The sequence below is a fragment of the Petromyzon marinus genome, chromosome 84 (genome assembly GCF_048934315.1).
Source record: "Petromyzon marinus isolate PM22_M1 ecotype Great Lakes invasive population chromosome 84, UKy_Petmar_22M1.pri1.0, whole genome shotgun sequence".
NCBI classification, from domain to species: domain Eukaryota; kingdom Metazoa; phylum Chordata; class Hyperoartia; order Petromyzontiformes; family Petromyzontidae; genus Petromyzon; species Petromyzon marinus.
This window is the reverse complement of record NC_133749.1, coordinates 37,696-52,315: the sequence shown is the minus strand read 5'-3', so window position 1 is coordinate 52,315 and position 14,620 is coordinate 37,696. Positions and strand designations below refer to the sequence as shown.

General features: G+C 45.6%; 1 protein-coding gene across 1 annotated transcript in view; it reads left to right on the top strand.

Annotated features, from left to right (window-relative positions):
• Window positions 1-430: 430 nt before the first annotated feature.
• The window catches only part of LOC142907888 (serine/threonine-protein kinase TAO1-B-like), a gene marked incomplete at its 3' end in the record, with an annotated part of 32,013 nt that continues 17,823 nt past the window's right edge, over window positions 431-14,620 (top strand). The window contains exons 1-3 of the mRNA XM_076057790.1: window positions 431-1,718; window positions 11,807-11,873; window positions 13,658-13,820. Of these exons, the coding sequence (XP_075913905.1) occupies window positions 13,668-13,820 (153 nt within the window). The remainder of the gene's footprint in view (window positions 1,719-11,806; window positions 11,874-13,657; window positions 13,821-14,620) is intronic.

Below are 14,620 nucleotides of genomic sequence, written 5' to 3'. Positions count from 1 at the left end.
AGCGGTTTCTCGCGAGAGTTTGGGGTTGTGTGCAGGAGCGAGTTCTCGCGAGAGTTTGGGGTGGGGCAGGAGCGAGTTCTCGCGAGAGTTGGGGAGGGGAGGGTGGGGGTTGGGAGCGAGTTCTCGCGAGAGTTTGGGGTGGGGGTTAGGAGCGAGTTCTCGCGAGAGTTGGGGAGGGGGGGTTAGCAGCGAGTTCTCGCGAGAGTTGGGGAGGGGGGGTTGGGGGTTAGGAGCGAGTTCTCGCGAGAGTTTGGGGTGGGGCAGGAGCGAGTTCTCGCGAGAGTTGGGAAGGGGGGGTGGGGGTTAGGAGCGAGTTCTCGCGAGAGTTGGAGAGGGGAGGTGGGGGTGAGGAGCGAGTTCTCGCGAGAGTTGGAGAGGGGAGGGTGGGGGTTAGCAGCGAGTTCTCGCGAGAGTTGGGGAGGGGAGGGTGGGGGTTAGCAGCGAGTTCTCGCGAGAGTCGAGGCCCCACCTATGGTCCCGTGGGTGCTGTGATTGCCGCTCAGCTGTCCTCACGGCTGACAACTCAAACAGCAACAACCACGACACCAGACCCCTCCCCCACCTCTCTCTCTCTCTCCATCTTCTCTGCCTCTCTCGAGACGGGCGGCGGTCGAGTTCCCCGCGGCGAATCAACTTGACACGATTCTCCCTCTTCAAAGCCACATTGGCGATTCTGAACGAAGACGCTTTCGGAAGACGCCTGCCGCTTTGGGAAGACGTCTACCGCTTCCGGAAGACGACTACCGCTTTCGGAAGACGGCTACCGCTTTCGCAAGACGTCTGCCGATTTTGGAAGCCGACAACTACCGCTTTGGGAAGACGTCTACCGCTTCCGGAAGACTACAGCTTTCGTAAGTCTTCTACCGCTTCCGGAAGAGGTCTAACGACTACTGCTTTGGGAAGACGTCTTCCGCTTCCGGTAGAGAACTGCCGCTTCCGGTAGACGACTACCACTTTCGTAAGTAGTCTACCGCTTCCGGAAGACATCTACCGCTTTCGGAAGACGTCTACCTATTTTGGAAGACGACTACCGCTTTGGGAAGACGTCTACCGCTTTCGGAAGACGTCTACCGCTATCCGAAGACGGCTCCCGCTTTCGGAAGACGTCTACCGCTTTTGGAAGACATCTACCGCTTTCGGAAGTCATCTACCTATTTAGGAAAACGACTACCGCTTTAGGAAGACGTCTACCGCTTTTGGAAGACATCTGCCGCTTTGGGAAGACGTCTACCGCTTTCGGAAGTCAGCTACCTATTTAGGAAGACGACTACCGCTTTAGGAAGACGTCTACCGCTTTCGGAAGAGGTCTACCTACTTTGGAAGACGTCTACCGCTTTCGGAAGCCTTCTACCTATTTAGGAAGACGACTACCGCTTTAGGAAGACGTCTACCGCTTTCGGAAGAGGTCTACCTACTTTGGAAGACGTCTACCGCTTTCCGAAGACGACTCCCGCTTTCGGAAGACGTCTACCGCTTTTGGAAGACATCTGCCGGTTTGGGAAGACCTCTACCGCTTTCAGAAGACTTATACCTATTTTGGAAGAAGACTACCGCTTTGGGAAGACATCTACCGCTTTTGGAAGACATCTGCCAATTTGGGAAGACGTCTACCGCTTTTGGAAGACGTCTACCGCTTTGGGAAGACGTCTACCGAACGAGAGTTTATGTCGAGAACTTCTGGTCGTCTGATTCCGCCTGCCATCTTGAGGCGTCACGTGGTACGTGGGGGGGCTGTGGGGGGGGGGGGCTATGGGGGGCTATGGGGGGGGCTGTTATCAGCTGATTGACAGGTCAAGGTCATTGGGTCACCACCATCATCACGATCACCATCACTCAGTCCCACCACTCTGGGTCCCACCATCATCACACCACCATCATAACCATCACCACCATCACATCATCACCATCAGCATCACCATCATCACCATCATCACCACCACCATCATCAACACCATCATCACCATCATCATCATCAACACCATCATCACCATCATCAACACCATCATCATCACCATCATCAACACCATCATCACCACCATCATCACCATAATCACCACCATCATCACCATCATCACCATCACCACCATCATCACCACCATCATCACCACCACCATCATCATCACCACCACTCACAGTCTCTATGGTGAGTCTGTGGGTCTCTGTGTGAGTGAGTCTATGGGTCTCTGTGTGAGTGAGTCTATGGGTCTCTGTGTGAGTGAGTCTATGGGTCTCTATGAGTGAGTCTTTGGATCTCAATGAGTGAGTCTATGGGTCTCTGTGTGAGTCTATGGGTCTCTGTGTGAGTCAGTCTATGGGTCTCTGTGTGAGTGAGTCTATGGGTCTCTGTGTGAGTTTATGGGTCTCTGTGTGAGTGAGTCTATGGGTCTCTGTGTCAGTGAATCTATGGGTCTCTGTGTGAGTGAGTCTATGGGTCTCTGTGGTGTGAGTCTATGGGTCTCTGTGTGAGTGAGTCTATGGGTCTCTGTGTGAGTGAATCTATGGGTCTCTGTGTAGTGGTGAGTCTATGGGTCTCTGTGTGAGTGAGGCTATGGGTCTCTGTGTGAGTCTATGGGTCTCTGTGTGAGTGAGTCTATGGGTCTCTGTGTGAGTGAATCTATGGGTCTCTGTGTGAGTGAGTCTATGGGTCTCTGTGGTGTGAGTCTATGGGTCTCTGTGTGAGTGAGTCTATGGGTCTCTGTGTGAGTGAGTCTATGGGTCTCTGTGTGAGTGAATCTATGGGTCTCTGTGTAGTGGTGAGTCTATGGGTCTCTGTGTGAGTGAGTCTATGGGTCTCTGTGTGAGTGAGTCTATGGGACTCTGTGTGAGTGAGTCTATGGGTCTCTGTGTGAGTGAGTCTATGGGTCTCTGTGTGAGTGAGTCTATGGGTCTCTGTGGAGTGAGTCTATGGGTCTCTGTGTGAGTCTATGGGTCTCTGTGTGAGTGAGTCTATGGGTCTCTGTGTGAGTGAGTCTATGGGTCTCTGTGTGAGTCTATGGGTCTCTGTGTGAGTGAGTCTATGGGTCTCTGTGTGAGTGAGTCTATGGGTCTCTGTGGAGTGAGTCTATGGTTCTCCGTGTGAGTGATTCTATGGGTCTCCGTGTGAGTGAGTCTATGGGTCTCTGTGTGAGTGAGTCTATGGGTCTCTGTGTGAGTGAGTCTATGGGTCTCTGTGTGGGTGAGTCTAGGGGTCTCTGTGTGAGTGAGTCTATGGGTCTCTGTGTTAGTGAGTCTATGGGTCTCTGTGTGAGTGAGTCTATGGGTCTCTGTTTGGGTGAGTCTATGGGTCTCTGTGTGGTTGAGTCTAGGGGTCTCTGTGTGAGTGAGTCTATGGGTGTCTGTGTGAGTCTATGGGTTTCTGTGTGAGTCTATGGGTCTCTGTGTGGGTGAGTCTATGGGTCTCTGTGTGAGTGAGTCTATGGGTCTCTTTGTGAGTGAGGCTATGGGTCTCTGTGTGAGTGAGTCTATGGGTCTCTGTGTGGTGGTGAGTCTATGGGTCTCTGTGTGAGTGAGTCTATGGGTCTCTGTGTGAGTCTGGGTCTCTGTGTGAGTGAGTCTATGGGTCTCTGTGTGAGTCTATGGGTCTCTGTGTGAGTCTATGGGTCTCTGTGTGAGTGAGTCTATGGGTCTCTGTGTGGGTGAGTCTAGGGGTCTCTGTGTGAGTGAGTCTATGGGTCTCTGTGTGAGTCTATGGCTCTCTGTATGAGTCTGTGACTCTCTGTATGAGTGTGTGTCTGTCTGTGTGAGTCTGTGCTCTGTGTGAGTCTGTGTCTCTCTGTATGAGTCTGTGTCTCTATGTATGAGTCTGTGTCTCTCTGTGTGAGTCTGTGTCTCTCTGTATGAGTCTGTGTCTCTCTGTGTGAGTCTGTGTCTCTCTGTGTGAGTCTGTGTCTCTCTGTATGAGTCTGTGTCTCTCTGTGTGAGTCTGTGTCTCTGTGTGAGTCTGTGTCTCTCTGTGTGAGTCTGTCTCTCTGTGTGAGTCTGTGTCTCTCTGTATGAGTCTATGTCTCTCTGTATGAGTCTGTGTCTCTCTGTATGAGTCTGTGTCTCTCTGTGTGAGTCTGTGTCTCTCTGTATGAGTCTGTGTCTCTCTGTATGAGTCTGTGTCTCTCTGTATGAGTGTGTCTCTCTGTATGAGTCTGTGTCTCTCTGTATGAGTGTGTGTCCCTCTGTGTGAGTCTGTGTCTCTCTGTATGAGTGTGTCTCTCTGTGTGAGTCTGTGTCTCTCTGTGTGAGTCTGTGTCTCTCTGTGTGAGTCTGTGTCTCTCTTTATGAGTGAGTTTATGGCTCACTGTATGAGATTATGGCTCTAACAGAACATGGTTTTGGTTTCAAAGGTGACTTTAATAGCTTGCACTCATGATGTTCATGGTGTGACAGTGTTCATGGTGTGACAGTGTTCATGGTGACAGTGTTCATGGTGTTCATGGTGACAGTGTTCATGGTGTGACAGTGTTCATGGTGTGACAGTGTTCATGGTGTGACAGTGTTCATGGTGTTCATGGTGACAGTGTTCACGGTGACAGTGTTCATGGTGTGACAGTGTTCATGGTGTGACAGTGTTCATGGTGTGACAGTGTTCATGGTGTGACAGTGTTCATGGTGACAGTGTTCATGGTGTGACAGTGTTCATGGTGACAGTGTTCATGGTGTGACAGTGTTCATGGTGTTCATGGTGACAGTGTTCATGGTGTGACAGTGTTCATGGTGACAGTGTTCATGGTGTGACAGTGTTCATGGTGTTCATGGTGACAGTGTTCACGGTGACAGTGTTCATGGTGTGACAGTGTTCATGGTGTGACAGTGTTCATGGTGTGACAGTGTTCATGGTGTGACAGTGTTCATGGTGACAGTGTTCATGGTGTGACAGTGTTCATGGTGACAGTGTTCATGGTGTGACAGTGTTCATGGTGTTCATGGTGACAGTGTTCATGGTGTGACAGTGTTCATGGTGACAGTGTTCATGGTGTGACAGTGTTCATGGTGTTCATGGTGACAGTGTTCATGGTGTGACAGTGTTCATGGTGTGACAGTGTTCATGGTGTGACAGTGTTCATGGTGACAGTGTTCATGGTGTTCATGGTGTGACAGTGTCCATGGTGTTCATGGTGTGACAGTGTTCATGGTGTTCATGGTGTGACAGTGTTCATGGTGTTCATGGTGTGACAGTGTTCATGGTGACAGTGTTCATGGTGTTCATGGTGTGACAGTGTTCATGGTGTTCATGGTGTGACAGTGTTCATGGTGTTCATGGTGTGACAGTGTTCATGGTGTTCATGGTGTGACAGTGTTCATGGTGACAGTGTTCATGGTGTTCATGGTGTGACAGTGTTCATGGTGTTCATGGTGTGACAGTGTTCATGGTGACAGTGTTCATGGTGTTCATGGTGTGACAGTGTTCATGGTGTTCATGGTGTGACAGTGTTCATGGTGACAGTGTTCATGGTGTTCATGGTGTTCATGGTGTGACAGTGTTCATGGTGTTCATGGTGTGACAGTGTTCATGGTGACAGTGTTCATGGTGTGACAGTGTTCATGGTGACAGTGTTCATGGTGTGACAGTGTTCATGGTGTGACAGTGTTCATGGTGTTCATGGTGACAGTGTTCATGGTGTGACAGTGTTCATGGTGACAGTGTTCATGGTGTGACAGTGTTCATGGTGTGACAGTGTTCATGGTGTGACAGTGTTCATGGTGTGACAGTGTTCATGGTGTTCATGGTGACAGTGTTCATGGTGTGACAGTGTTCATGGTGTGACAGTGTTCATGGTGTGACAGTGTTCATGGTGTGACAGTGTCCATGGTGTTCATGGTGTGACAGTGTTCATGGTGACAGTGTTCATGGTGACAGTGTTCATGGTGTTCATGGTGTGACAGTGTTCATGGTGTTCATGGTGTGACAGTGTTCATGGTGTTCATGGTGTGACAGTGTTCATGGTGTTCATGGTGTGACAGTGTTCATGGTGACAGTGTTCATGGTGTTCATGGTGACAGTGTTCATGGTGTGACAGTGTTCATGGTGTTCATGGTGTGACAGTGTTCATGGTGTTCATGGTGTGACAGTGTTCATGGTGTTCATGGTGTGACAGTGTTCATGGTGTTCATGGTGACAGTGTTCATGGTGACAGTGTTCATGGTGTTCATGGTGTTCATGGTGTTCATGGTGTGACAGTGTTCATGGTGTTCATGGTGTGACAGTGTTCATGGTGTTCATGGTGTGACAGTGTTCATGGTGACAGTGTTCATGGTGTTCATGGTGACAGTGTTCATGGTGTGACAGTGTTCATGGTGTTCATGGTGTGACAGTGTTCATGGTGTTCATGGTGTGACAGTGTTCATGGTGTTCATGGTGTGACAGTGTTCATGGTGTTCATGGTGTGACAGTGTTCATGGTGTGACAGTGTTCATGGTGTGACAGTGTTCATGGTGTTCATGGTGACAGTGTTCATGGTGACAGTGTTCATGGTGTGACAGTGTTCATGGTGTGACAGTGTTCATGGTGTTCATGGTGTGACAGTGTTCATGGTGTTCATGGTGTGACAGTGTTCATGGTGTGACAGTGTTCATGGTGACAGTGTTCATGGTGACAGTGTTCATGGTGTGACAGTGTTCATGGTGTTCATGGTGACAGTGTTCACGGTGACAGTGTTCATGGTGTGACAGTGTTCATGGTGTTCATGGTGACAGTGTTCACGGTGACAGTGTTCATGGTGTGACAGTGTTCATGGTGTGACAGTGTTCATGGTGTTCATGGTGTGACAGTGTTCATGGTGTGACAGTGTTCATGGTGTGACAGTGTTCATGGTGTGACAGTGTTCATGGTGTGACAGTGTTCATGGTGTTCATGGTGACAGTGTTCATGGTGACAGTGTTCATGGTGTGACAGTGTTCATGGTGACAGTGTTCATGGTGTGACAGTGTTCATGGTGACAGTGTTCATGGTGACAGTGTTCATGGTGTGACAGTGTTCATGGTGTGACAGTGTTCATGGTGTTCATGGTGTGACAGTGTTCATGGTGTTCATGGTGTGACAGTGTTCATGGTGTTCATGGTGTGACAGTGTTCATGGTGTTCATGGTGTGACAGTGTTCATGGTGTTCATGGTGTGACAGTGTTCATGGTGACAGTGTTCATGGTGTGGCAGTGTTCATGGTGTGACAGTGTTCATGGTGTGACAGTGTTCATGGTGTTCATGGTGACAGTGTTCATGGTGAAAGTGTTCATGGTGTTCATGGTGACAGTGTTCATGGTGACAGTGTTCATGGTGTGACAGTGTTCATGGTGACAGTGTTCATGGTGTGACAGTGTTCATGGTGTGACAGTGTTCATGGTGTGACAGTGTTCATGGTGACAGTGTTCATGGTGTGACAGTGTTCATGGTGTGACAGTGTTCATGGTGTGACAGTGTTCATGGTGACAGTGTTCATGGTGACAGTGTTCATGGTGTGACAGTGTTCATGGTGTGACAGTGTTCATGGTGTGACAGTGTTCATGGTGTTCATGGTGTGACAGTGTTCATGGTGTTCATGGTGTGACAGTGTTCATGGTGTGACAGTGTTCATGGTGACAGTGTTCATGGTGTGACAGTGTTCATGGTGTTCATGGTGTGACAGTGTTCATGGTGTGACAGTGTTCATGGTGACAGTGTTCATGGTGTGACAGTGTTCATGGTGTGACAGTGTTCATGGTGTGACAGTGTTCATGGTGTTCATGGTGTGACAGTGTTCATGGTGTTCATGGTGTGACAGTGTTCATGGTGACAGTGTTCATGGTGTGACAGTGTTCATGGTGTGACAGTGTTCATGGTGTGACAGTGTTCATGGTGTGACAGTGTTCATGGTGTGACAGTGTTCATGATGTTCATGGTGACAGTGTTCATGGTGTGACAGTGTTCATGGTGTGACAGTGTTCATGGTGTGACAGTGTTCATGGTGTGACAGTGTTCATGGTGTTCATGGTGTGACAGTGTTCATGGTGTTCATGGTGACAGTGTTCATGGTGTGACAGTGTTCATGGTGACAGTGTTCATGGTGTGACAGTGTTCATGGTGTGACAGTGTTCATGGTGTTCATGCTGACAGTGTTCATGGTGTGACAGTGTTCATGGTGTGACAGTGTTCATGGTGTGACAGTGTTCATGGTGTGACAGTGTTCATGGTGTTCATGGTGACTGTTCATGGTGACAGTGTTCATGGTGTGACAGTGTTCATGGTGTGACAGTGTTCATGGTGTGACAGTGTTCATGGTGTGACAGTGTTCATGGTGTGACAGTGTTCATGGTGTTCATGGTGTGACAGTGTTCATGGTGTGACAGTGTTCATGGTGTGACAGTGTTCATGGTGATAGTGTTCATGGTGTGACAGTGTTCATGGTGTGACAGTGTTCATGGTGTGACAGTGTTCATGGTGACAGTGTTCATGGTGTGACAGTGTTCATGGTGTTCATGGTGACAGTGTTCATGGTGTGACAGTGTTCATGGTGTGACAGTGTTCATGGTGTGACAGTGTTCATGGTGTTCATGGTGACAGTGTTCATGGTGTGACAGTGTTCATGGTGTGACAGTGTTCATGGTGTTCATGGTGACAGTGTTCATGGTGTGACAGTGTTCATGGTGACAGTGTTCATGGTGTTCATGGTGTGACAGTGTTCATGGTGACAGTGTTCATGGTGTGACAGTGTTCATGGTGTTCATGGTGTGACAGTGTTCATGGTGACAGTGTTCATGGTGTTCATGGTGTGACAGTGTTCATGGTGACAGTGTTCATGGTGTGACAGTGTTCATGGTGTTCATGGTGTGACAGTGTTCATGGTGACAGTGTTCATGGTGACAGTGTTCATGGTGTGACAGTGTTCATGGTGTGACAGTGTTCATGGTGTTCATGGTGACAGTGTTCATGGTGTTCATGGTGACAGTGTTCATGGTGTGACAGTGTTCATGGTGTTCATGGTGACAGTGTTCATGGGTTTGTGATGTTGAGATTGGGAGGTTGAGTGTTTTTTTGTGGTTGTGGTTATAGTGGTGGTGATGGTGGTTATTGTGATAATAGTGGTTGTGGTAATAGTGGTTGTTGTGATAGTTGTGGTTGTGATTGCTTTGGTTGTTGTTGTGGTTATGGTAATAATGGTTGTGGTTGTTTTAGTAATAATTGTGGTGGTTGTTGTAATAATAGTTGTTGTGGTTGTTATTTTATTAATAGTTGTTGTGGTAGTTGTAGTAATAGTTGTTGCGGTTGTTGTTTTAGTAATAGTGGTTGTGGTTGTTGTGGTTGTTGTAGTAATAGTTGTTGTGGTTGTTGTGGTTGTTGTAGTAATAGTTGTTGTGGTTGTTGTAGTAATAGTGGTTGTGGTTGTTGTGGTTGTTGTAGTAATAGTTGTTGTTGTTGTTGTGGTTGTTGTAGTAATAGTGGTTGTGGTTGTTTTAGTAATAGTTGTTGTGGTTGTTGTAGTAATAGTTGTTGTGGTTGTTGTGGTTGTTGTAGTAATAGTGGTTGTGGTTGTTTTAGTAATAGTTGTTGTGGTTGTTGTGGTTGTTTTAGTAATAGTTGTTGTAGTTGTTTTAGTAATAGTTGTTGTGGTTGTTTTAGTAATAGTTGTTGTGGTTGTTTTAGTAATAGTTGTTGTGGTTGTTGTAGTTGTTTTAGTAATAGTGGTTGTGGTTGTTGTAATAATAGTTGTGGTTGTTGTGGTTGTTGTAGTAATAGTTGTGGTTGTTGTGGTTGTTGTAGTAATAGTTGTTGTTGTTGTTGTGGTTGTTGTAGTAATAGTGGTTGTTGTTGTTGTGGTTGTTTTAGTAATAGTGGTTGTTGTTGTTGTTTTAGTAATAGTTGTTGTGGTTGTTGTAGTAATAGTTGTTGTGGTTGTTGTCGTAATAGTTGTTGTGGTTGTTTTAGTAATAGTTGTTGTGGTTGTTTTAGTAATAGTGGTTGTTGTTGTTGTGGTTGTTGTAGTAATAGTTGTGGTTGTTGTAGTAATAGTTGTTGTGGTTGTTGTGGTTGTTGTAGTAATAGTGGTTGTTGTTGTTGTGGTTGTTGTAGTAATAGTTGTGGTTGTTGTGGTTGTTTTAGTAATAGTTGTTGTGGTTGTTGTAGTAATAGTTGTTGTGGTTGTTGTGGTTGTTTTAGTAATAGTGGTTTTGGTTGTCGTGGTTGTTGTAGTAATAGTTGTTGTGGTTGTTGTGGTTGTTTTAGTAATAGTGGTTGTGGTTGTTGTGCTATAGTTGTTGTGGTTGTTGTGCTATAGAGGTTGTGGTTGTTGTGGTTGTTTTAGTAATTGTGGTTGTTGTAGTTGTGCTATAGTGATTGTGGTTGTTGTGGTTGTGCTATAGTTGTTGTGGTTGTTGTGGTTGTGCTATAGTGGTTGTGCTATAGTGGTTGTTGTTGTGGTTGTTGTGCTATAGTGGTTGTGGTTGTTGTGGTTGTTGTAGTTGTGCTATAGTGGTTGTTGTGCTATAGTGGTTGTTGTGCTATAGTTGTTGTGGTTGTTGTGCTATAGTGGTTGTTGTGCTATAGTTGTTGTGGTTGTGCTATAGTGGTTGTGGTTGTTGTTGTGGTTGTGCTATAGTTGTTGTGGTTGTTGTTGTGGTTGTTGTTGTTGTGGTTGTGCTATAGTTGTTGTGGTTGTTGTGGTGGTTGTGGTTGTGCTATAGTTGTTGTGGTTGTTGTGGTGGTTGTGGTTGTGCTATAGTTGTTGTGGTTGTTGTTGTTGTGGTTGTGCTATAGTTGTTGTGGTTGTGCTATAATTGTTGTGGTTGTTGTTGTTGTGGTTGTGGTTGTTGTGGTTGTGGTTGTGCTATAGTTGCTGTGGTTGTTGTGGTGGTTGTGGTTGTGCTATAATTGTTGTGGTTGTTGTTGTTGTGGTTGTTGTGGTTGTGCTATAGTTGTTGTTGTGGTTGTTGTGGTTGTGGTTGTTGTGGTTGTGCTATAGTGGTTGTGCTACAGTTGTTGTGCTATAGTGGTTGTGCTATAGTTGTTGTGGTTGTTGTTGTTTTGTTGTTGTGGTTGTTGTTGTGGTTGTTGTTGTGGTTGTGCTATAGTTGTTGTTGTGGTTGTTGTGGTTGTGGTTGTGCTATAGTTGTTGTGGTTGTTGTGGTGGTTGTGGTTGTGCTATAGTTGTTGTGGTTGTTGTGGTGGTTGTGGTTGTGCTATAGTTGTTGTGGTTGTTGTTGTTGTGGTTGTGCTATAGTTGTTGTGGTTGTGCTATAATTGCTGTGGTTGTTGTTGTGGTTGTGGTTGTTGTGGTTGTGGTTGTGCTATAGTTGCTGTGGTTGTTGTGGTGGTTGTGGTTGTGCTATAATTGTTGTGGTTGTTGTTGTTGTGGTTGTTGTGGTTGTGCTATAGTTGTTGTTGTGGTTGTTGTGGTTGTGGTTGTTGTGGTTGTGCTATAGTGGTTGTGCTACAGTTGTTGTGCTATAGTGGTTGTGCTATAGTTGTTGTGGTTGTTGTTGTTTTGTTGTTGTGGTTGTTGTTGTGGTTGTTGTTGTGGTTGTGCTATAGTTGTTGTTGTGGTTGTTGTGGTTGTGGTTGTGCTATAGTTGTTGTTGTGGTTGTGCTATAGTTGTTGTTGTGGTGGTTGTGGTTGTGCTATAGTTGTTGTTGTTGTGGTTGTGCTATAGTGGTTGTGGTTGTTGTTGTTGTGGTTGTGGTGGTTGTGCTATAGTTGTTGTGGTTGTTGTTGTTTTGTTGTTGTTGTTGTGGTTGTTGTTGTGGTTGTTGTTGTTGTGGTTGTGCTATAGTTGTTGTTGTGGTTGTTGTGGTTGTGGTTGTGCTATAGTTGTTGTGCTATAGTTGTTGTGGTTGTGGTTGTTGTTGCAGGCACAGAGGGGACCTCGCCGGGCACCGACGCCTCGCCCATGACCTCACCGTGACCCCACGTCACATGGTGAGACCGCAGTGCATTCTGGGATCGCTACTTCCTCCCCCAACAGTGCAGTGCATTCTGGGATCGCTACTTCCTCCCCCAACAGCAGTGCAGTGCATTCTGGGATAGCTACTGCCACCCCCAACAGTGCAGTGCATTCTGGGATAGCTACTGCCACCACAAACTGTGCAGTGCATTCTGGGATAGCTACTGCCACCCCCAACAGTGTGTATGTGTGTGTATGTGTGTGTGCGTGTATATGTGTGTGTGTGTGTATGTGTGTGTATGTGTGTGTGTATGTGTGCGTGTATGTGTGTATGTGTGTGTGTGTATGTGTGTATGTTGTGTGTATGTGTGTGCGTGTATGTGTGTATGTGTGTGTGTATGTGTGTATGTTGTGTGTATGTGTGTGTATATGTGTGTGTGTGTGTATGTGTGTGTATGTGTGTGTATATGTGTGTGTGTATGTGTGTGCGTGTATGTGTGTGCGTGTATGTGTGTATGTGTGTGTATATGTGTGTGTGTATGTGTGTGTGTGTATGTGTGTGTATGTGTGTGTGTATATGTGTGTGTGTATATGTGTGTGTGTATGTGTGTGCGTGTATGTGTGTGCGTGTATGTGTGTATATGTGTGTGTGTATGTGTGTGCGTGTATGTGTGTGTGTATGTGTATGTATGTGTGTATGCATATGTGTATGTATGTGTATAAGTGTGTATAAGTGTGTGTGTATGTATGTGTGTGTGTATATATGTATGTGTGTGTATATATATGGGTATGTATATATGTATGTATAATATGTGTGTATGTGTGTATGTATGTAGTATGTGTGTGTATCTGTATATGTATATATAAGTGTATATGTAGTAAGTGTGTGGTGTGTGTGTGGTGTGTGTGTGGTGTGTGTGTATATATGTGTATGTGTGTATATATGTATATATAAGTGTATATAAGTGTATATATAAGTGTGTATGTGTATAAGTGTATATATGTAGTATGTATGTGTGTATGTGTATATATAAGTGTATATATAAGTGTGTATATGTAGTGTGTGTGTGTGGTGGTGTGTGTGTATGTATATATATAAGTGTATATATATAAGTGTATATATGTGTGTATAAGTGTATATAATGTGTGTGGTGTTTGTGTGTATGTGTGTGTATGTGTGTGTGTATATGTATATATAAGTGTGTATAAGTGTATATTTGTAGATATAAGTGTATATATTTATATATAAGTGTGTGTGTATGTGTATAAGTGTGTATATATGTATATATAAGTGTGTATATAAGTATATATAATGTGTGTGGTGTATGTATGTGTGTGTATGTGTGTGTATGTATGTGTGTGTATGTATATGTGTGTATATGTATATATACGTGTGTATAAGTGTATATATGTAGATATAAGTGTATATATTTACATATAAGTGTGTGTGTATGTGTATATATGTAGATATAAGTGTGTATATAAGTGTATATATGTATATATAAGTATATATATAAGTGTGGTGTGTGTGTGGTGTGTATATATGTATATGTGTATATATGTATATATAAGTGTGTATATAAGTGTGTGTATATATAAGTGTATATATAAGTGTGGTGTGTGTGTGGTGTGTATATATAAGTGTATATATGTGTGTATAAGTGTGTGTATGTGTATATATATAAGTATATATATATGTGTGGTGTGTGTGTGGTGTATGTGTGTGTGTGTATGTATATATAAGTGTATATATAAGTATATATATAAGTGTATATATGTGTATATATAAGTATATATATAATGTATGTGGTGTGCACAGCGTGTGGAGAATGCCGTCCAGCTCCCGCTCCGGATCCGCAGTCCGGAGCTCCGCTTCGGGATCCCCAGCGGACCCCTCGGAGCTGTTCCAGCGCGACAATCCCGAGGCCCTGTTCAGCGACCTGCGGGAGATCGGGCACGGCAGCTTCGGGGCTGTCTACTTTGTGAGTGCACCTAGCCTGGCACCGTACATGCGCTCGCTGGCTCGCTGGCTGGCTGGCTCGCTCACTCAGTCAGTCACTCACTCAGTCACTCACTCATACACTCACTCATACACTCACTCACTCATACACTCACTCACTCACTAACTCATACACTCACACACTCACTCATACACTCAGTCAGTCACTCATACACTCAGTCAGTCACTCATACACTCACTCATACACTCACTCATACACTCACTCATACACTCACTCATACACTCACTCATACACTCACTCACTCATACACTCACTCATACACTCAGTCAGTCACTCATACACTCACTCATACACTCATACACTCACTCAGTCAGTCACTCAAACACTCACTCATACACTCACTCATACACTCACTCACTCATACACTCACTCACACACTCACTACTACACTCACTCACTCATACACTCATACACTCACTCACTACTACACTCACTCATACACTCACTCACACACTCACTACTACACTCAGTCACTCATCCTGAGGCCCTGTTCAGCGACCTGCGGGAGATCGGGCACGGCAGCTTCGGGGCTGTCTACTTTGTGAGTGCACCTAGCCTGGCACCGTACACGCGCTGGCTGGCTCGCTGGCTGGCTGGCTCGCTCACTCACTCAGTCACTCAGTCACTCACTCATACACTTACTCACTCATACACTCACTCACTCAGTCAGTCACTCAGTCACTAACTCATACACTCACTCATACACTCACTCACTCATACACTCACTCATACACTCACTCACTCATACACTCACTCACTCA